This window comes from Bombina bombina, chromosome 3 (genome assembly GCF_027579735.1).
Source record: "Bombina bombina isolate aBomBom1 chromosome 3, aBomBom1.pri, whole genome shotgun sequence".
In the NCBI taxonomy this organism is placed as follows: Eukaryota; Metazoa; Chordata; class Amphibia; order Anura; family Bombinatoridae; genus Bombina; species Bombina bombina.
In genome coordinates, this window is record NC_069501.1 from 82,254,089 (window position 1) to 82,276,434 (window position 22,346).

Here is a 22,346-nt window from a genome sequence, read left to right on the forward strand (position 1 = left end):
ATCCCCACCTATACTGAACATATTAATACTGGAGTATAGGCTATTGAATAGCCTAAGTAAACACAGCCAGCAGAAGAAGTTACACACTCAGTGGGATGCAGGATAGTTAAGTAATAAAATGATTATTTTCCATTGTTTGTCTTTATGTATTGAGCTTTGGTATTCCAGACAAATAAAAGATAAGGAAGCAAGTCTGTTTACCCAAAGTTATAACATAATGAGATATGATATCACCTTTAAGTTCAACCCATTGTAATAGGCTGTGGTTTCAAAGCAAAAAATCAGCTACTTCATATACACAAATAAGCATGAAAATACAATTTCTCAAATATTTTATACTCTGCAGTTGGTATAACAAGTCATTTAAAATACATTAATGGACAAAAATGTTTACAGTGTACTGTCCCTTTAAATCTTTAAATGCAGACTACTGGGTGGTTTCCCATTTATAAAGGTGGATTTACACTCTTTGCTTTATTAAAGGTGGATTACACAATTTTTTTATATACGTATTTACATATATTTAGAGTTTGACCCCTAAATAATGATAAAGAATGACATTTCATTTATCATAATACAACTAAAGTTCAGACATTTTATATTATTTCATATACCTTTTTAAGAACAATTTATGGTATTATAATCTTAAATTGTCCTATACCGCTACTGAATGTATGTGAGTTTGTGATCCCTCTGTATATATTCAATTATTTAGTTGGATAGATACAGTTGATATGGGTACTTAGTATTTATTATGTACTCAGATAATGATGTCTTAAATTTAAAATGTCACTTTAAATTGTAGCTTTCTAATATAAATGGACTAAGATCTAGTTCTGAGTTAAGTCCATTTGGGTATAGGGTTTCCATATTGTATATATATTCTGCCTCTTTTTTTAGTAATACTTTTTCAAAATGACCCCCTCTCCAGGGTTTTTAACTTTTTTTATACCCCAGTAGGTTAAATCTTTGACATTGTTGTTGTGTATTGTTCTAAAGTGATCATATAGGTGAGATTCTTGTTGTCCCTTTTCTATATTCCATAAATGTTCACGAATCCGTGTACGGAGACATCTAGTCGTTTCACCTAAATATTGTAATTTGCAACTACATTGTAATATATTTATATATAACTCCTTGGTCACTACATCTGATGTTTTCATTTATTTTAACTTTGTAATTATTGCTGGTGGGTTCTATTTCTTTTTTCTTACTGCTGTGTTTACAAGCCTTACAGCTGTAACAGGGATAAAATCCCATTTTTATTATTCCTTTAAGGTCTTTTTCTAATTTTTTTTTATTTCTGTGTAAATTCACCCGGGGCTAGTATGCTTCTCATATTTCTTGCCCTTCTATATACAAAATTAGGGTTTTCTGTTATTTTTTTCTCCTATAATTGGGTCTTCTTTTACTAAATGCCAGGTCTTTTGACTATCGTTTCCACTATTTTGTAATTACTATTAAAATTGGTAATAAATGGTACTTTTAATTTTGTACTACTCTCTTCCTTTTTTGCTGTTCTTTGTCTACATATTCCATTCATATTCTTACCATATTCTATAGCTGTTGTTATTGTGTCTTGACTATATCCCCTTTCTAGGAATCTTTCTTCTAGGATTTTAATTTGGGCATCATAATCTGTCAACCTAGAGCAATTTCTACTAATTCTTAAACACTTTTGGGATATGGATCCAAAGATAGTTCAGCAACTTTTACTGCAGTATAGTGGTTAAAACAAGCTTGACAAAAGGTCTTTTATCTTCATCTTTTCTTTCTTTAAAGGTTTACTTGCATTCCATCTTCAATCTTTTGAAGAGTGCACTTATGGAAATTTATCTGTACAGATTTTACCTAAATATGGAAACTCAAAAATAATTCAGTTAGTGTCTTTAATCTCTGGATACAGCTGCATAATCTCATCCTGCAAATACTTTACTTTTAAATAGCACACAGGGTTAAAGTTTAGCGCTTCTTGAGCTTCCACAATAACTCCGACAAGCCTGAAGACTTGCGCGGAAACAGGGGCATCAGGGGCCATTTGGCCTTTGATAAATCGGCCCCAAAGTCTCTCTGTTCAGGTGAGATATTCTAAAATGATCTTCCAGCAATGCAAAATCCCTAGTGAAATTCTCAAAAGGAAGATGTGAAAGAGAAACAAGTTAGTGCAATATAGCACTGCATGACATGATACATCTGCTGCATTTACACTTTGTGCTTTCTATTTTATATCACTTTCTATTTTGTATTTTATTTTGTTTACAGCAGTGTATTTAGGATTGTGATTTTACAAATTGTGATTATGCCTTCACAGTTTCTGTGTAACTTTAATAAATTTGGATTATACTTTGTATATTTGAGTGTATTATTTTTTACAAATTAAAATGCACTTTGCATGTCTTTTATTTAAATTAAAAATTAAAAACTGACAGCTTCAATTTCCAAGAGAGTGGAATTACTTTCTATGGGCCAGAAAATCAAACATTCTCTAGTTTGGGGAGAGATTATAGTGCAGACTTCACAGGGGCAGAACTCATTGAATTTTCTAAGAAAGGGTGAGGAACCTGGAAATCCCAGAGAAATGAGAGGTGCCTTCTATAGAAAGTAATGAAGCTCTCTGGGATACAAATTTCATATGGAAGTGAGAAGGTAAATGTAGAACCCCTAGGGCTGATATAAAGGCTTCATTTGCATCAATTCCAAATTAAATTAAAATGTTTTCAATACAATTTAACTTGATTTTGTCTATATTTTAGTTAATATTACTTTTCTGTTAGTTAAAATCAGTGTATTGTGAATTTTGAGCAAACTTCTGCATACAGCTTTTCAGATAAATCAGTGAGACCAGCTTTTTTTAAATGCTTATAAAATTTCACAATACTAGTGAGAGAGCTTCAGACATACTCTGGGAACTTCCCTGTTCAGCCCAGGGAACTGTCCTGTCTTCCTATTTTCTGAAACTATCGGCATTCGTTTACAGTGGAGAAAATAGAAAGTGCATTATAATTTGTAAAAGATACACAGAAATATACAAATAATGATCCTAAGTTATTAAAGTAACATAGAAACTTTCAATCAGAATGTGTAAAATCACTGCTTGATATAAATCTAAATGTATTAAAATATAAAAAAGAAAGTACAAAGCTTAAATGCAATAATACTGAAAGGACACAATCTGAAATGTATTGTAATATGAAATAAAATGCACAAAGTTTAAGTGTAACAAAAACCTCATATCATGCAGTGCTATATTGCACTGGACTTGTCTCTGCTTTTCATACATAAATGAGAGAGATCTCGCTGTGCTGGAGAGTTCTGCCCTTTTTCTGTTAAAAATTCAGTGAGTTCAGCCTTTTCGAAGTCTGAACTACAATTTCTCTCCAAGCTGGTGAATCTTTGAATATCAGGGCCACAGTGAGGTCCAGCAGACATGTCCACCAGACCTTTAATAAATGGAGTTACATGGGGTTCCATTGCAATTTTGTATCATAATCTTGGTTATTATTTATTAACATTTGCTTGTATAGTTCCTCAAAAGTCCGACTTGATTTGTGCATTGGTATTACTCAGTGGATCGCAAATAATTTAGCTCTCCACTTGTATTCTGGCCCATAATGTTTAATTTAATATTTCATTTGTTTGCCATAGTTTCAAAATGTTAAAGATTGTAATGAGGACATTTTTGAAATTTTATCATGGTGTCAAGCACTGATAATTATAAGGGTTTGCAGCACCATCTGTTCACAAAAAAATAGGCTTAGATTTGACATTAAAATAAAATTGTAATTTCTGCTCATTTATTACGTATTGCATTTAATCACTTATCTTAGCAGGCTGTCATACATTTGCATTCTCATTTTTAATCACAATCATTTATATTAAAAAACTAACAACACCATTAAAGTCTATGAGGATTTTTGTACATAAATCAATAGATACTTCATTAGATCTGCAGCTTTCAACTCAAAGTGAGTTATGAATATTTTACAGAAGATAAGAGCCATAGGCCCAGCAAGGCTGCTCGATATTTCCTAAAAGTATGAACTTATCTAGTTCATAGGAGATAGCCTTATGCTTATCCTAGGCATTCTTAAAGTCCCCCATAGTGTTTGTCATTACCACCTCTTGTGGAAGTTTATACCATGCATCAATCACCACCATATTTATAAATGTATAAATATATATATATATATATATATATATATATATGAGTATATATATATATATATATATATATATATATATATATATATATATACTGTATATATAAACATGTATTTATGAATAAAAAGAACATATTTTGTTATTTGAAGAACATTAGATTGTGAAATATTCATATTTTTTTGTTGGGTTAGTGTAAATGAGAATATGTGATCGGGTTTGTGCCAGAGTGTGGTGTTTTTTTTTAACTTTTTTTTTCTTCATTGACTTCTTTGTGGGAATCCGTGAACGTGCACGTTATATTCTAACTCCGGCTTTTGCGCGTGTCAGTTTAGCGCAAGAGCCAAAATACAGTTTACTTTTCAACTTGTAATACGAGTGCAACCCAACAAGCGCAATAAAGCTTACTTCTAGAGCAATTAATGCTCAAGCTGAAGCATTAATTTGCACTCCACTTGTAATCTGGCCCATTATAAAATATTACAATTTTTAAAAATTGTTTTTCATGTTTTAAGGTATTTGAGTGGAAAGGTCTCCAAAGTGTGTGTATGTATATATATATATATATATATATATATATATATACAGTTTATGTGTGTGTGTGTTTGTGCGTATATGTCTATACAGGTGTATATATGTGTTAATTTGTGTATATATATATGTATGTATATACATATATACAGTAAATACATAAAGGCACATCTATATACAATATATATATATATATATATACTGTATATATATATATACTGTATATATATATATATATATTCACACACACATATTTAAACTTATACATATACTATATACCTTTGAACCCTTCTAAAGATATTTTCTTAATATTGATATGAATAATTGTTATCAGATAGTGTATATATATGAGTGTAACACTTATTATTAATGTATTTATGTTGTGTTTGGTGCACTTTAGTCTTTACGGTAACCTCTAACCCAACAAGTACAAATTTATTTACGCACAAGCTCATCCGTTTCTTTTCAGCTTGTAATATGTGCACAGTTGCGATATTGGATATTGTGACCCGCGTTAGCAATAGCGTGCCACTTGTAATATAGCCCTAAATGTACAAAAACAGCATGCTCATGCCTTAGAGGGAACATGCATCTGACATAGAATATAATTTAAATCATTGTTAGGTTTAGCACAAAAAAAAAGAAATCACTAGAATGAAGAGGAATTATTCACTAATCTTCAACTTTGTTCTCATCTTGAACTCTTGAACAATTCCATTTTATAGATGAGTTATACTGTAAGAAAGGAAGAGAGGATAGTTACTAGATATACAAGATCATACACAAACAAACACTTATACTGGAAGTAAATTTACAAATGGGATCCATTATACTATTACACATTCTATATTTTAAAATTAACTTTAGTAATTCAAGGCAAATGTTTGAAGTATTTTACTGTGTAACAATTATTAATCAGTTTAGTGGCAAAAGAGAGATCAATTCTTACTCAGATTAATAAACTAGAAAATCTATTAAAATGACTTTTTCAGAGGAATATTAGTGCAATGGATTGTGTTTTAATATGTTTTAAGGTAACAGATTTGTGAGCAATTTATATCAGCACTTCTGACAGAAAAAGTGTTTTGGTCATGGGAGCAAATGTAGTGGGCACAAATATATGGGGCCAATGACAATCCTTTTGAAAAACATATAAAATAATTTTAACAGAAAAACTCCAAAAAAGTCTAGAGGTTATGTACCCTTTCTTGAAGGAGCAGCAATTCACTAATGTGAGCTAGCTGAACCCATTTAGAAAGCCAATGAAAAGAGGATATATATTTATATATGTGGAGCCATCAATCAGCAGATATCTCCCAGTAATGCATTGCTCTATTGAGCCCCTTAGATATGCTTTTCAATAAAGGATACCAAGAGAACAAAGCAAATTAGATGGAAGTAAATTGGAAAGTTATTTAAAATCACATGCTCTATCTGAATCATAAAAGTTTAATTTTGATTTTACAGTTCCTTTAATAATTTAATTGTATAGAACTAATGTAAACGTTGAACACCTTAGTTGATATGTATGCTAAACCCAACCACTAAGCTGATATTTATAATGTTTTTGAAAGCAATCTCTTATGGTGGTTTACATAACACATTTTCAATGTAAAGAATTGACCAACTTATTAATGGTTTTTAACAGTCACTAGTCATTAGTCTCTTAATATAATATATAACATGATATGGGAAGAACGTTTTAGCCAACTTAGATCTTACAAATTATGAGCAAAATCTAAATATTACAGCAATTATTATTAACAGGACAAGTACACAATAACTCCAATCCTCTGCACATCAGAGATTAGTCCCAGGAAAATTGGAAATGTAACACAGGGGGGCTGAATTATCAATGTCTGGCTGACATGATACGCTGTAGCTAAATGCACTTGCACAAGCAGTTCTAGTGAACTGCTTGTGCAATTCCTCCCCCCTGCAGATTAAGACCGTTAGCAGGGGGTGTCAATCAGCCCGATCGTATGAGATCGGGCGGATTGATGTCCACAGCCTCAGAGGCAGCGGACCAGTTAAGGAGTAGCGGTCTTAAGACCACTGCTTCTTAACTGCTGTTTCCGGCAAGCCTGAAGGCTAGCGTGGAAACAGGGGCATGAGGGGTAGGAACAGGAGAAAAGGCAGGCACTACTCGGGGGTTAAAAAACAAAAAGATTTATTGATAAACATAAGCCAAACAAAAGAAAAATAGGTTTAGAAATACCAACAGCAATACAGCAGATAGAATGACACAGAGGGACAGACGGCCTGACGTGTTTCGCGCCCCCTAGTGGCGCTTAATCATAGGCTGTTTTGGAGAAGACAAGACAACCCTTATATACACAAGGGGATTAACCCCATCCTCACCAACATAACAAAATAATAAAACTTATATAAACTCTAATGCATTTGAAACTGTGACATGAAATAAGCAAAAGAAAACATATGATGCCACCTCCTAGTGTAATCAAAAAATCTGGACTAATATATAAATTAAGTATTAATCATGGCCAGTTTTGAAAAGATGACCTCACTTAGTAATATCTAACAAATTCCAGACTAATTACCAATTAAGTTATGGGCAAAAGGGGGGGGGGGGGGGGTTCTTATATATATTAATCTTATGCACCTGTAAATGAAAAATATCTAAGTGTAAATAAAAAAGTTAATATCGCAGTCCTTATTCATGCCATGTGGTATTCTAGTGTGTAATTTTAAAATCCAGTAAAGTTCTTTTCTATCTAGGATTTTATTTTTATTCCCACCTCTAGGGGGAAGTATGACTCTGTCAATAACTTGTATTGACATATCTGCAATATGGCTGAAATGTTGATAATTAAAATGGTTTGCTACAGCAGAATCTACAAAGTAACTTTTTACATCTCTAGTGTGCTCACTGTATCTTGTTTTTACCTCACGTGACGTTTCAAAGAAAGGTAATTTCAAATGCGGTGGCAGACAATGTACCACTTGCACAAATCTAACAGTTGGAAACAGCTTTGTTTCATCTTATGATAATAAAACTTACCACATTGATTTTTATGCAAATTGTAAAACCACCTACGTGGTCTACTTATTAACCTGCAACCTTTGTAAAAGCCAATACGTGGGAAAAACGTCACGTGAGGTAAAAACAAGATATAGTGAGCACACTAGAGATGTAAAAAGTTACTTTGTAGATTCTGCTGTAGCAAACCATTTTAATTATCAACATTTCAGCCATATTGCAGATATGTCAATACAAGTTATTGACAGAGTCATACTTCCCCCTAGAGGTGGGAATAAAAATAAAATCCTAGATAGAAAAGAACTTTACTGGATTTTAAAATTACACACTAGAATACCACATGGCATGAATAAGGAATGCGATATTAACTTTTTTATTGACACTTAGATATTTTTCATTTACAGGTGCCTACTGACTGATATTTACTATTCAGGTTCAGCATTACATTGACTAATATTAAAATAAGATTAATATATATAAGAACCCCCCCCCCCCCCTTTTGCCCATAACTTAATTGGTAATTAGTCTGGAATTTTTTAGATATTACTAAATGAGGTCATCTTTTCAAAACTGGCCATGATTAATACTTAATTTATATATTAGTCCAGATTTTTTGATTACACTAGGAGGTGGTATCATATGTTTTCTTTTGCTTATTTCATGTCACAGTTTCAAATGCATTAGAGTTTATATAAGTTTTATTATTTTGTTATGTTGGTGAGGATGGGGTTAATCCTCTTGTGTATATAAGGGTTGTCTTGTCTTCTCCAAATCAGCCTATGATTAAGCGCCACTAGGGGGCGCGAAACGCGTCAGGCCGTCTGTCCCTCTGTGTCATTCTATCTGCTGTATTGCTGTTGGTATTTCTAAGCCTATTTTTCTTTTGTTTGGCTTATGTTTATCAATAAATCTTTTTGTTTTTTAACCCCCGAGTAGTGCCTGCCTTTTTCTCCTGTTCATACTCACTTTGGGCTTGATCCCCCTGGCTACGGCACTCCGGAGTATCTGTTCAATCATTGGATAACCCCGTGGTGTATCTGCAGTTCCGGGTCAGTGCAGCCGCACGCCGTACCTTTCTTCCTACGCATGAGGGGTAGGGATGGGCGAATGTTTTGCAACATTCGAAAAAGGAAACAAATTTTAACACATTCGTTCGTTCAAATCGAATTTTGAATGTATACATAACATTCTAACATTCGATTTTCGAATGTTCGGTTTCGAATTTTATGATTACATTCGAAAATATTCTTTTCGAAAATTTGAATTTATATTTGTAATACTATTTCTAATGCTTTCTTTAAATGTAATATTCGAATTATGCAATATTCGAATTCGAAAAATTCAAATTTATATGTTTGTAATAGTATTTCTAATGCTTTCTTTAAATGTAATATTTGAATTATGCAATATTCAAATTCGAATTTATATGTTTGTAATAGTATTTCTAATGCTTTCTTTAAATGTAATTTTCAAATTATGCAATATTCTATATAGAAACATTCGAAATGATATATTTGTATCTAATATGTATCAATTTACTAGATTCCCTCCCTACCACATGAACTATTGAACTTCTGAATAGTATTTGTTAAATAGAATGTTAAATTCGAAATTTCGAATTTGGACATTCAATATGATTATAAACATTCGAATTCGAAAGTAACATTCGAAAACTGTAAATAGCATTCGATTATAGAATTTTTAAGAATATTCATTCTTATCAACATTCGGATTTATAATTCGAATTTCGGTAATAACATTTGTTCTAACATTCTAAAATTTTACATTCGCCCATCCCTAGTGAGGGGCCAATCGGCCCTTAATAAATCAGCCCAAAAAGTCTTTCTGTTCAGGTAAGATATGCTAAAATGATCTTCCAGCAATGTGAGATCCCTAGTGAAGTTCTCAAAAGGAAGATGTGAAGGTGAGACAAGCCCAGTGCAATATAGCACTGCATGACATGATAATTATGCTGCATTTACTCTTTGTGCTTTCTATTTTATATCCCTTTACACTTCAGATTACATTTTATTGCATTTAAACTTTGCACTTTCTATTTTGTCATTTATTTTGTATACAGCACTGTATTTAGAGAGTGGAATTACTTTCTATAGGCCAGATAATCAAACATTCTCTAGTTTAGAGAGAGATTATAGTGCAAACTTCACAGGGGCTGAATTCATTGAATTTTCTAAGAAAGGGGGAGGAACCTGGAAATCCCAGAGAGATGAGAGGTGCCTTCTTTAGAAAGTAATGAAGCTCTCTGGGATACAACATTCACATGGGAGAGAGAAAGTAACTGTAGAACCCCTGGGGCTAATATAAAGGCTTAATTTGCATCAATTCCAAATTAAACTTAAATGTTTTCACTACAATTTAACTTGCTTTTATCTATATGTTAGTTAATATTACTTTTCTTTTAGTTAAAATAAGTGTATTGGGAATTTTGAGCAAACTTCACCTGCATACAGCTGATGAAATAAATCAGCGAGATCAGCTTGTTTAAAATGCTTATAAAATTTCACAAGACTTGTGAGAGAGCTTTAAACAAACCCTGGGAACTTCCCTGCTCAGCCCAGGGAACTGCCCTATCTTCCCACTTTCTGAAACTATTAGCATTAGTTTACAGTAGAGAAAATTCAAAGTGCAATATAATTTGTAAAAGATACACAGAAGTATACAAATAATAATTCTAAATTATTAAGATAACATAGAACCTTTCAAAGCATAATCAGAATGTGTAAAATCACTGCTAGATATAAATCTAAATGTATTAAAATATAAATGAGAAAGTGCAAAGCTTAAATGCAATAATACTGAAAGGACCCAATCTGAAATGTATTGCAATATGAAATAAAATGCACAAAGTGTAAGTGTAACAAAAACCTCTTATCATGCAGTGCTAACAGGGGGTGTCAATTAGCCTGATCGTATGAGATCGGACAGATTGAAGTCCGAAGCCTCAGAGGAAGCGGACCAGTTAAGGTGAGTTGCTTCTTAACTGCTGTTTCCGGCGAGCCTGGAGGCTTGTGCGGAAACAGCTGCATTGGGGCCGATTGACCACTTGGTAAATAGGCCAACAAATCTTTATTTAGAAATGAATGTAGCACACAAAGGAACCGCATATAAAACCAAAGCAAATTCAGTGTGTAGGTGTGTAAGGAGCTATCCATACATGTTTCAGGTAAACTTAGCCCTTTTCACTGTCTGTAAACTCCTCCACCAAAATGTTCTTTTATAATACAGACCACTCATGGGTATCCAATTATGTATCATCAAGACTGAAATTCATGGTCAGTAACCCCCTCTCACCTGAATAAATATTACTGTAATGTGATAAATAAATCTAAGACTATTTGGCACATCAAAAAGTAATTTTAGAAATAATCATATGCTATGGTTAAATGAAGAGAGACGAAAAAAAAAAAAGATAGCGATTGCAATAAGAAAAATCCTTTGCATCTTGTATAATTAGATTTTATGAATATGAGGAGAAATATTAATGTATAAATGTTTTGTAAGATATAATTGTTTCATAACAGATTAGTGATATTACAATGTACAGATTTAGGCCGAGATTAAATTGTTATTGATAATGAATTATCACCCTCCGTGTAGAATTAATTTTTCTCATGCTGCGCATAACGTGTCTAATGTGTTTACTTAGTTTCAATTTCCTGGCTTTGTGTTTCCTAATTATTTCCCTCAGTTTACTGTTTGTGGCTCCTATTGAAATGAATGGGAACTGCTGAACAAGAACTTGTACTGCCTGTGCACTGTACACACTGATCTTTGGCCAAAAAACTTGTTTCACACAACAAAGATCAAGAAAAAGGGGTACAGATGTATCTGAAAATAAAAATTACAAACAACGGGGTTTATCACAATCATTTAGAAAAAACATTCCTAATGGTTTATCTACAAAAATCCCCATAAACTTTAAAGGGACATTAGACACTTAGATTACGAGTGTAGCTCACTATTCTGCGTTAGGCACCTTCCATAGGCTCCAATGGGAGCCTCGTTCTCATGCTGTCAGATAGAGCAAAGTACCTAGTGCAGCACAGAGGGCAATTCGTGCATCGTTAGGAAGCAAAATAAATATAAATATATGTACTGTATATGAATATTTACATTGATGTTGTATATTTATGTGTTTATTTGTGTATACACATGTTAACACATAAATATATATGTAAACAAGCATATACAAAAAGAAGTGACAGCCGGCACCCTCTTCAGTAATTAAAAGAAAGTCTTTATTGGTCCTATATTAAAAAAAGATAACATCTGATGTTTTTCAGCTTGGTAGCCTTTATCATACACGTACCTGGTTGAAATACACATCCACTAATTAAAATAAATGCTGTGAGCCCATAGGGCAAATGGAAAAACATGTGACTAAGATCAGCACATCCAATAATAAAACCACTCCCATTTAACCCCTATATACATATTTTAAAGGTACTGTGTGAAGAGCCACATTTAACACACATATATAGGGGTTAAATGGGAGTGGTTTTATTATTGGATGTGCTGATCTGCACTTCCATTTCTAACAGGAACTGAAAAGCTCACAATTTCAGAATATAATTACAGGAAAAGAGGGCAAGATAAAAAAAAATATTTTGCAAAGTTTTTTTTATATATACGTTTTATTAATTTATATTTCCATCTCAAAGTGTTAAATGCCCTGTTAATAGTTAGCAATATTTTTTTAAAGGATTGTGATCAACCCCATTGTTGTGTTTGTATGAATTAGTTTGTACAGTGTCTAAGAAAAATGACGATTACTGTAAGAAAATGACGACACAAAGTTCTAAATATTGTAAGTTTCAATTATGGAAAGCACAATTTTTGAGACCTCTGTTTTCTGTAAAAACCTTTCAAAACAATTGTGATCACCAACAAATAAGACAAAGCAGCAAATGGTTTCATCTTGATGATAAAGAGGCCATTGCTGAAAAAAAAAATCTCATTTAAAAAGGAAAACATTACTGTAACTTCCGATTACAATGTGAGTATGAAATAAAAGATTTTAAGAACAAAATTGCTAAATGCCATTACCAGAGTCATGACCGTTTTTTTATGTTTTCCAAAAAATCTTGTTAGCTATACAGGATATCATGTATAAGTGTATGAAATTCATATACAGTACATATGCAAATATCAGTCCCGCCCACTACCAATGGATTATAAAAAAGCGATAACATCTTGGGTACTTGAGTGTTTTGCACTAATTACTTGCCATTTTTTTTCACAAGCAGTTAAAGGGACAGTCTACACCATAATGTGTATTGTTTTAAAAGATAGATAATCCCTTTATTACCCATTTCCCAGTTTTGCATAACCAACACGGTTATATTAATATACTTTTTACCTCTGTGATTACCTTGTATCTAAGCCACTTCTGACAGCCCCCTGATTACATGACTTTTTATTTATTATCTATTGACTAATTTAGCCAATTAGTGCTGTGTTGTGCTGACTCTTAACTCCACGGTCGCGAATGCAATATTATCTATATGGCACACATGAACAAGCAGTCTGCTGTTGTTAAAAACAAATAAAAAAGCATGTGATAAGAGGCTGTCTGTAGTGGCTTAGAAACAGGCAGACAATTAGAGGTTTAAATGTTATAAAGTATATCAATATAACTGTATTGGTAGTGCATCTTTTTAAACAATAACAATTTTAGTGTTGACTGTCACTTTAAAGCAGAATGCAAAAACATATACTCTATGTGTAAAATGAAAGTTAATGCAAGATTTTGTAAAGTGATATTTTTACTGCTATACAACCTCCAATTATCAGCAACAATGTAAATGTTGTTTTTTTATGTCAGTAGACAATTATAATCATGCCAGCATGTTCTATATAGGTCATGTTAAAGGGACACTGAACCCAAATTTTTTTCTTTTGTGATTCAGATAGAGCATGACATATTTAGCAACTTTCTAATTTACTCCTATTATCAAATTTTCTTCATTCTCTTGGTATCTTTATTTGAAATGCAAGAATGTAAGTTTAGATGCCGGCCCATTTTTGGTGAACAACCTGGGTTGTTCTTGCTGATTGGTGGATAAATTCATCCACCAATAAAAAAGTGCTGTCCAGAGTTCTGAACCCAAAAAAAAAAAAGCTTAGCTGCCTTTTTTTTCAAATACAGATAGCAAGAGAATGAAGAAAAAATGATCATAGGAGTAAATTAGAAAGTTGCTTAAAATTTGATGCTCTATCTGAATCACAAAAGAAAAAAATTGGGTTCAGTGTCCCTTTAAGATGGTTAACATTTGTAAATGTGAAATAGCTGTTATGGAAATGTAGTCTTGCTCAATAAAATGAAGGGCAACTCCAGTCTTGCGAAGTAGACTCTATTTCCCTTTAGATTTTTTTGACTCACTTTTGTGTCTTGCTATTGAAGCATTTTCTTTCTTTGTTCATATTGATGTGAATTGTTATTTTGAAGTATGTTTTTATATAGTTTCTTGGTAATATTTTGAAGGTGCTTTTGTGATACCGGTATCCTTTACAATAAAGCTCATTCTTAGGGATAGATTTACCAAAGGTCAAGCGGACATCATTCACTGTAGCGAATCATGTCCACTTGACCTTGCTAAATGCTGTCTGCATTTAACATTACACAAGCATTTCTGGTGAAATGCTTGTGCAATGCCTTCCCCTGCTATCAGGGGTCATCAATCATCCCAATCATATCGGATCAGAATGATTTCAGTCCACCATCTAAAAGGTGGCCTAGAAGTTAAGGAGGAGTGGTCTTACGACAGCTGCTTCTTAAAGGGACAGTAAACATTCAGCTCTGGTATAGTATTGAAAGCGAGCTACATTTAGTCCAAGGGGTCCATTTATCATTGTGCGGACGGACATGATCCGCTATAGCGAACTGTTCACCGCACATCGATAAATGCTGACAGCATACGCTGTCGGCATTTATCAATGCACCAGCAGTTCTTGTGAACTGCTGCAATACCGCCCCCTGCAGATTCACGGCCAATCGGCCGCTAGCAGGGGATGTCAATCAACCCGATCATATTCGATCGGGTTGATTTCTGTCCGCCACCTCAGAGCAGGCACACAGGTTATGGAGCAGCGGTCTTTAGACCGCTGCATCATAACTTGTGTTTTAAAGGCTTGCCAGAAACACGGAGCATCAAGCTCCGTTCGGAGCTTGATTAATAGGCCCCCAATAGCGCAATTGGGCATGCTGTGACTAGCCAGCAAGCCCATGAAGCGCTTTGGATATCCAAGACCCGCTCAGTAGATCCTGGAGCGGAGTCCAACTTTACACTTCAAAATCTACAGAATTATATAACATTATTCTGAATGTTTACTGTCCCTTTAACTTCCGTTTCTGGCGGACCAGAAACGACGGGGCATCAATGCAGCATCCGCTGCTTAATAAATTGACCCCCTAGAGTTGTATGATGACAAGATATAGGCTCCTCTAATGACAAATCATTTATCCTGAGGATGTTATGTGGAGATGGACATACATTGGTTTGAGTTACATCAAAGTTTTTATGGCATAAAATTATATTCACAAAAGAGTTTTATTGAATATAGGCCAATGTTTGTAACAATGTTATACATTTAGGGCTCGAGACACGTGTATGCTCCTGAGTCTACCTCAATTTCTTCTCAGAGAATTTAATGTTTCGACAAAAGATACCAAAAGAAAAAGGTAAATTTTATTTTAAAAAAAGGACATTTGATTTTTTTTTTAATTGTACACTCTATCTAAATTATAATGGTTTATTTTGACCTCCATGTCGTTTTAAGCTCATACATACAACTACGACATATATTATAAATACAGTTGTTACACTTTTATTGAATAAACATATAATTTGTATTATAAGAAGCATAAAATTACCTTGAGGTTTAAAGCACCATACGGTATTGTAGATGCTTGAATTGTAACAACAACCTTTTTCCTTGCATTCAGCAGGTGTGACGCCTGCGCCAGCGCATGCAACTCTCTTGGTAATGGGGACAGCACATTTCCAGGCATCCTCTGATTCTAGAAAAGTAGCACAAATTGCCCAATGAAGTAGAACTTTAAAAAAGTTAATGCAATTTTTAGGTAGAAATTAGTCATTTTTGTGAGTAATGTAAGGCTACTAAGGTCACCCACCAAAAAATGAAAGTTGAATTAAACCTGACACTTATCAATTTCAACTAATCAAGTAATGCAACTCTGCTGGAAGATTATTTAGGAGATTTAAGAGTGTGTCTTCCATTCAGTGTTTTTACTTTGTAACATATTTATCTATCAGGGGCTATTCTACACCTCATAAATGGGGTCCGAGTTCTGTTTTAACCCATTCAGAGCCCAAAATAAACACAAACAGCAATGTACTGTAAAATTATTTCTCCTATATGTGAACTCTATAATTCGCTTAACCCTATGTGTATTAACTGTTTCCAAATAACTCCTTTAATTTTATTTTGTCATTTTAAATAACTAATTTTGCCGGTTGCAACCTCCACCTATACTATTATTTGTAGAAAATCCATGTAAACAAGAAGCAGCAGATTAAATTAACTTTATAGTGGGATGAGAGAGAGAGAGAGAGAGAGAGAGGGATTTTTGTAACTGAAATAGCTGGTTTGGCTTATTGATGAACCACCCTGCCATGTGCCATCATTAGCTTTTCAATACTTAACTAATAGGCTTATTATATATAGAGAGACAAAATAACCAGCTCTGCTTTTTCTGCAAGGTTGAGATTTTATCCACTGCGAGAGAATAATGCACACACAGTAGTTCTTTAGCCCTCTAAGTCTCACTACCTTTACATATGTCCTGTCAATCAGGCCAGTCAAGCATAAAAAAGAAGCAAACGTACTCTCAAGAAATAAAGCGAACCAGCGAGATTAATTCAGACTAATACTGAACAATTTGTGTGATCACATGCTTTGCAGTGTCTTACACCACTCCCTCATATAGAGCCAGACCCTCTAAAGCTCTCCGTTGATGAAATTCTCTCTCTCTCTCTCTCTCTCTCTCTCTCTCTCTCACACACACACTCTCTCTCTATGCATTTAATATGGGTATGTCACTGGCCTTTTTTTGGGACTTGATTGTTTTATAGCGCGGTCTTGCCACCAGCGTTGAGACTGCTCTATTCCACAAAGTCTGCTGGAGGGAGTACATTAATAGCGTGTTCTTGCTAGACTTGTGCTATTATGTCCTGAAAAAACCCTTAACGACCAGTGACATACAGGGTACATTGTGGTCATTAAGGGGTTAAAAGCAGAGGCTTGTCTAACAGGCAGCCAAATCTCACAAGCTGTGCAGAGACAAACTGTAACTGTACTGTAGCCCTAGAGCCCCCACTACACTAGCGCCCGGGGCAAATGCTGCCTCTGCCCAATCCTAACTACGTTACTGATGTGTCACTCTAATGTATGTCATAAAATTAGCCTTTCTCAAAGATACAGTATTTGTACACAGGTTTGTAAAGGGGAATATTACAATTAATACAGATGAGGAGGGCTAAACAATTTCTCCTTTCTTTAGTTACAGTCAATCAGACGGTATCTTCTAATATCAGAATTAAACTGATGGTAAAGTTACCAATTTGTATAATCAGCTACGGAATGGAAACAATATTTTTGATGGATTTTAATTCATTAATTCTAATGTAGATATACTATAACTTACTTTTTAATATAGCTGTGAAATTCTTATAACCAGCACTCACACCTCACCTTTAAAAAAAAAACGGTTTTGACTGTCCTCCAATCGGCGCTCTAGCCATACTTCATACTTCACTCATACAATTACTTTTTTGTGTTGCTAGAACGCCAATTGGAGAACAGTCAAAATCGTCAGCTCGCAAAAAAAAAAAAAATACTTTTGAAGTGGGTGGCCCGGAGGGGTATTAGAATTTCGTTGCTATATTACAAAGTAAGTTATAGCATAACTTTATAAGAATGATTGAATAAAAGTCCATCAAAAATATTGTTTCCATTCTGGATATAATTATACAAATTGGAAACTTTACTATCACATTAATGCTCAATAAATAATAATTGTACATTGATGAAAACCCATCACAATTTATTAATTGTTTCTTATCATACATTTATTAATATATGTCTTAATTAAAGATATATACATATTAATAAAAGAGGGTCAAGTACTTAAAAATTTGTCTTCCAATCCAATTTTTACGATACACTCAGTTAATAAATATATGTATATTTTTTTAAAAAAGCCTTTCGGCTAGATTATGAGTTTTGCGGTATGAGTGAAAAAGCAGCGTTAAGGCTCATAACGCTGCTTTTTCACTACCGCTGGTATTACGAGTCTTGCAGGTTTAGGGGCACCGCCTTATTGGCCTTAACGCAAATTAACTTACGCAATTTGCGTAAAGTCTTTTTTCAATGGGACTTCCATAGCGTCGATATTAAAAGCTTTTTCTGGGAGGCCAAACAGTGAGCGGTACAGCCTATCAGCAAGATTCGTAACGCAATCTAAAGTCAGTAGTTATGAGTTATACGCTACAAAGCTGTAGCATACAACTCATAACTAAAGTGTTAAAAAGTACACTAACACCCATAAACTACCTATTAACCCCTAAACCGAGGCCCTCCCGCATCGTGAACACTAAAATAAAATTATTAACCCCTAATCTGCCACTCCCTACATCGCCGCCACTATAATAAACATATTAACCCCAAAACCGCCGCACTCCCGCATCGCAAACACTAGTTAAATATTATTAACCCCTAATCTGCCGTCCCTAACATCGCCGTCACCTACCTTAATTTATTAACCCTTAATCTGCCGCCCCCAACATCACCGCTGCTATACTAAATTTATTAACCCCTAAACCTAAGTCTACCCCTTACCCTAACACCCCCTAACTTAAATATAATTAAAATAAATCTAAATAAAAATTGCTATCATTACCTAAATAATTCATATTTAAAACTAATTACTTCCCTGTAAAATAAACCCTAAGATAGCTACAATATAACTAATAGTTACATTGTATCTAGCTTAGGGTATATTTTTATTTTACAGGCAAGTTTGTATTTATTTTAACTAGGTAGACTAGTTAGTAAATAGTTATTAACTATTTACTAACTACTTAGCTAAACTAAATACAAATTTACCTGTAAAATAAAACCTAACCTGTCTTACACTAACACCTAACCTTACACTACAATTAAATAAATTACCTACATTAAATACAATTATCTAAATTAAAAAAAACCCACTAAATTACACAAAATAAAAAAAGACATTATCAGATATTTAAACTAATTACACCTAATCTAATAGCCCTATCAAAATAAAAAAAGCCACCCCAAAATAAAAAAAATCCCTAGCCTAAACTAAACTACCAATAGCACTTAAAAGGGCCTTTTGCGGGGCATTGCCCCAAAGAAATCAGCTCTTTTACCTGTAAAAAATAATACAAACCACCCCCAACAGTAAAACCCACCACCCACACAACCAACCCCCCCAAATAAAATCCTACCTAAAAAAACCTAAGCACCCCTTTGCCCTGAAAAGGGCATTTGGATGGGCATTGCCCTTAAAAGGGCATTTAGCTCTTATTCAATTGTCCAAACCCTAATCTGAAACTAAAACCCACCCAATAAACCCTTAAAAAAAACGAAGATCCACTTACAGTTTTGAAAACCGGACATCCATCCTCAACAAAGCCGGGAGAAGTCCTCAGCGAAGAGGCAAGAAGTCCTCAACGAAGCCGGGAGGAGTCTTTATCCAAGCCGGCAGAAGTGTTCCTCCAGACGGGCAGAAGTCTTCATCCTGACGGCATCTTCTATCTTCATCCATCTGGCGCGGAGCGGATCCATCTTCAAGACATCCAGCGTGGATCATCCTCTTCAATCGAAGTCTTCTTCCCGAATGAAGGTTCCTTTAAGTGACGTCATCCAAGATGGCGTCCCTTGAATTCCAATTGGCTGATAGAATTCTATCAGCCAATCGAAATTAAAGGTGAAAAAATCCTATTGGCTGATGCAATCAGCCAATAGGATTGAAGTTCAATCCTATTGTCTGATCCAATCAGCCAATAGGATTGAGCTTGCATTCTATTGGCTGTTCCAATCAGCCAATAGAATGTGAGCTCAATCCTATTGGCTGATTCGATCAGCCAATAGGATTGAAGCTCAATCCTATTAGCTGATTGCATCAGCCAATAGGATTTTTTCACCTTTAATTCCGATTGGCTGATAGAATCAGCCAATCGGAATTCAAGGGACACCATCTTGTATGATGTCACTTAAAGGAAACTTCATTCGGGAAGAAGACTTCTATTGAAGAGGATTCTCTGCGCCGTATGTCTTGAAGATGACCCGCTCCACGCTGGATGGATGAAGATAGAAGATGCCGTCTGGATGAAGACTTCTGCCTGTCTGGAGGACCACTTCTGCCAGCTTGGATGAAGACTTCTCCCGGCATCTTTGAGCACTTCTTGCCGCTTCGCTGAGGACTTCTCCTGGCTTCGTTGAGGATGGATGTCCGGTCTTCAAAACTGTAAGTGGATCTTCGGGGGTTAGTGTTAGGTTTTTTTAAGGGTTTATTGGGTGGGTTTTAGTTTTAGATTAGGGTTTGGGCAATTGAAAAAGAGCTAAATGCCCTTTTAAGGGCAATGCCCATCCAAATGCCCTTTTCAGGGCAATGGGGAGCATAGGTTTTTTTAGTTAGGATTTTATTTGGGGGTTTGGTTGTGTGGGTGGTGGGTTTTACTGTTGGGGGGTGTTTGTATTTTTTTTACAGGTAAAAGAGCTGATTTCTTTGGGGCAATGCCCTGCAAAAGGCCCTTTTAAGGGCTATTGGTAGTTTAGTTTAGGCTAGGGTTTTTTTTATTTTGGGGGGGCTTTTTTATTTTGATAGGGCTATTAGATTAGGTGTAATTAGTTTAAATATCTGATAATGTCTTTTCTTATTTTGTGTAATTTAGTGTTTGTTTGTTTTTTGTAATTTAGGTAATTGTATTTAATTTAGGTAATTTATTTAATTGTAGTGTAAGGTTAGGTGTTAGTGTAACTCAGGTTTGGTTTTATTTTACAGGTAAATTTGTATTTATTTTAGCTAGGTAGTTAGTAAATAGTTAATAACTATTTACTAACTAGTCTACTTATTTAAAATAAATACAAACTCGCCTGTAAAATAAAAATAAACCCTAAGCTAGATACAATGTAACTATTAGTTATATTGTAGCTAGCTTAGGGTTTATTTTACAAGTAAGTATTTAGTTTTAAATAGGAATTATTTAGGTAATGATAGCAATTTTATTTAGATTTATTTTAATTATATTTAAGTTAGGGGGTGTTAGGGTTAGGGTTAGACTTAGGTTTCGGGGTTAATACATTTAGTATAGTGGCGGCAACGTTGGGGGCGGCAGATTAGGGGTTAATAAATGAAGGTAGGTGGCGGAGATGTTAGGGGCGGCAGATTAGGGGTTAATAATATTTAACTAGTGTTTGCGATGCAGGAGTGTGGCAGTTTAGGGGTTAATATGTTTATTATAGTGGAGGCGATGTCCGGAGCAGCAGATTAGGGGTTAATAAGTATAATGTAGGTGTTGGCGATGTCAGGGGCGGCAGATTAGGGGTTAATAAGTGTAAGATTAGGGGTGTACAGTGAAGTGAGTGGTGACAATAACTTGCAAGTTAGTACCACACCGCTCTTACCGCAAAATTCATAATCTAGCCGTTTGTTAGGGCTTCACTTCTTCAGAGGGTCAAGTCAGTAAAGTGACTCATTTCCCTATGATCATCTGCCTTACATTTATGTACCTAACATATGTCAGCAGTAGGAATGGGTGAATGTTTCTAAAAATTCTAAATTTAAAACAAATTTTGATACGTTCGTTCAAATCGAATTTCGAATGTTTATATAACATTCTAACATTCTATTTTCAAATTTTTAAAAATTTGAAAAAAATTTGTTCCAATAATAGAATGTTTAAGCTATGTATTCATTCAATTTCAAAATGTAATATTTTAATTTGAATGTGACATTCGAATTCGAATGTAAAATTTTAATTTGAAATAGTATTTTTAGTCTACAACTGTGTTTGATAAATGTAATATTCAAATTCGAATGCTACATTCGAATTTGAAATAGTATTTCTAGTCTAATACTGTGTTTTATAAATGTAATAGTCGAATTTGAATGTGACATTCAAATTCAAATGTGATATTCGAATTCGAATGTGACATTCGCATTTCGAAAGTGACATTCGAAAACTGTAAATAACATTCGATAATAGAATTTTCAAGAATATTCGTTCTTATCAACATTCTGTTATGTAAATCGAATTTCTACAATAACATTTGTTCTAACATTCAAATTCGAATATAAACACATTCGCCAATCCCTTGTCAGCAGTAGTATGTCTGCTAATAATATTACAATACCGTTAAGTTTATAGCACCAAACTTGACCAGTTAATGCATGAAAACAGCAGCCTTTCTCCCTGCATTCAGCGGGTGTCACTCCTTCACCTGCACATGCAACTCTTTCGGCAGGGTCAACATAGCATCCAGGTCTGAGATCTGGAATACAAAGAGCAGATCATTATATTACCTTTAATTCATTTTCTACAACAGTAAGAGTTTTCTTGTATAGAAGTCAGAAACACAAGTT

The 22,346-nt window shown here is 34.2% G+C and overlaps 1 protein-coding gene across 1 annotated transcript in view; it reads right to left on the reverse strand.

The window, feature by feature from the left end:
* Window positions 1-3,766: 3,766 nt before the first annotated feature.
* Window positions 3,767-22,346, reverse strand: part of LOC128651498 (putative gastrointestinal growth factor xP4) — a 34,675-nt gene continuing 16,095 nt past the window's right edge. The window contains exons 3-5 of the mRNA XM_053704533.1: window positions 22,118-22,255; window positions 15,585-15,731; window positions 3,767-5,424 (exon numbers count right to left, since the gene is read on the reverse strand). Of these exons, the coding sequence (XP_053560508.1) occupies window positions 5,420-5,424; window positions 15,585-15,731; window positions 22,118-22,255 (290 nt within the window). The 3' untranslated portion in view covers window positions 3,767-5,419. The remainder of the gene's footprint in view (window positions 5,425-15,584; window positions 15,732-22,117; window positions 22,256-22,346) is intronic.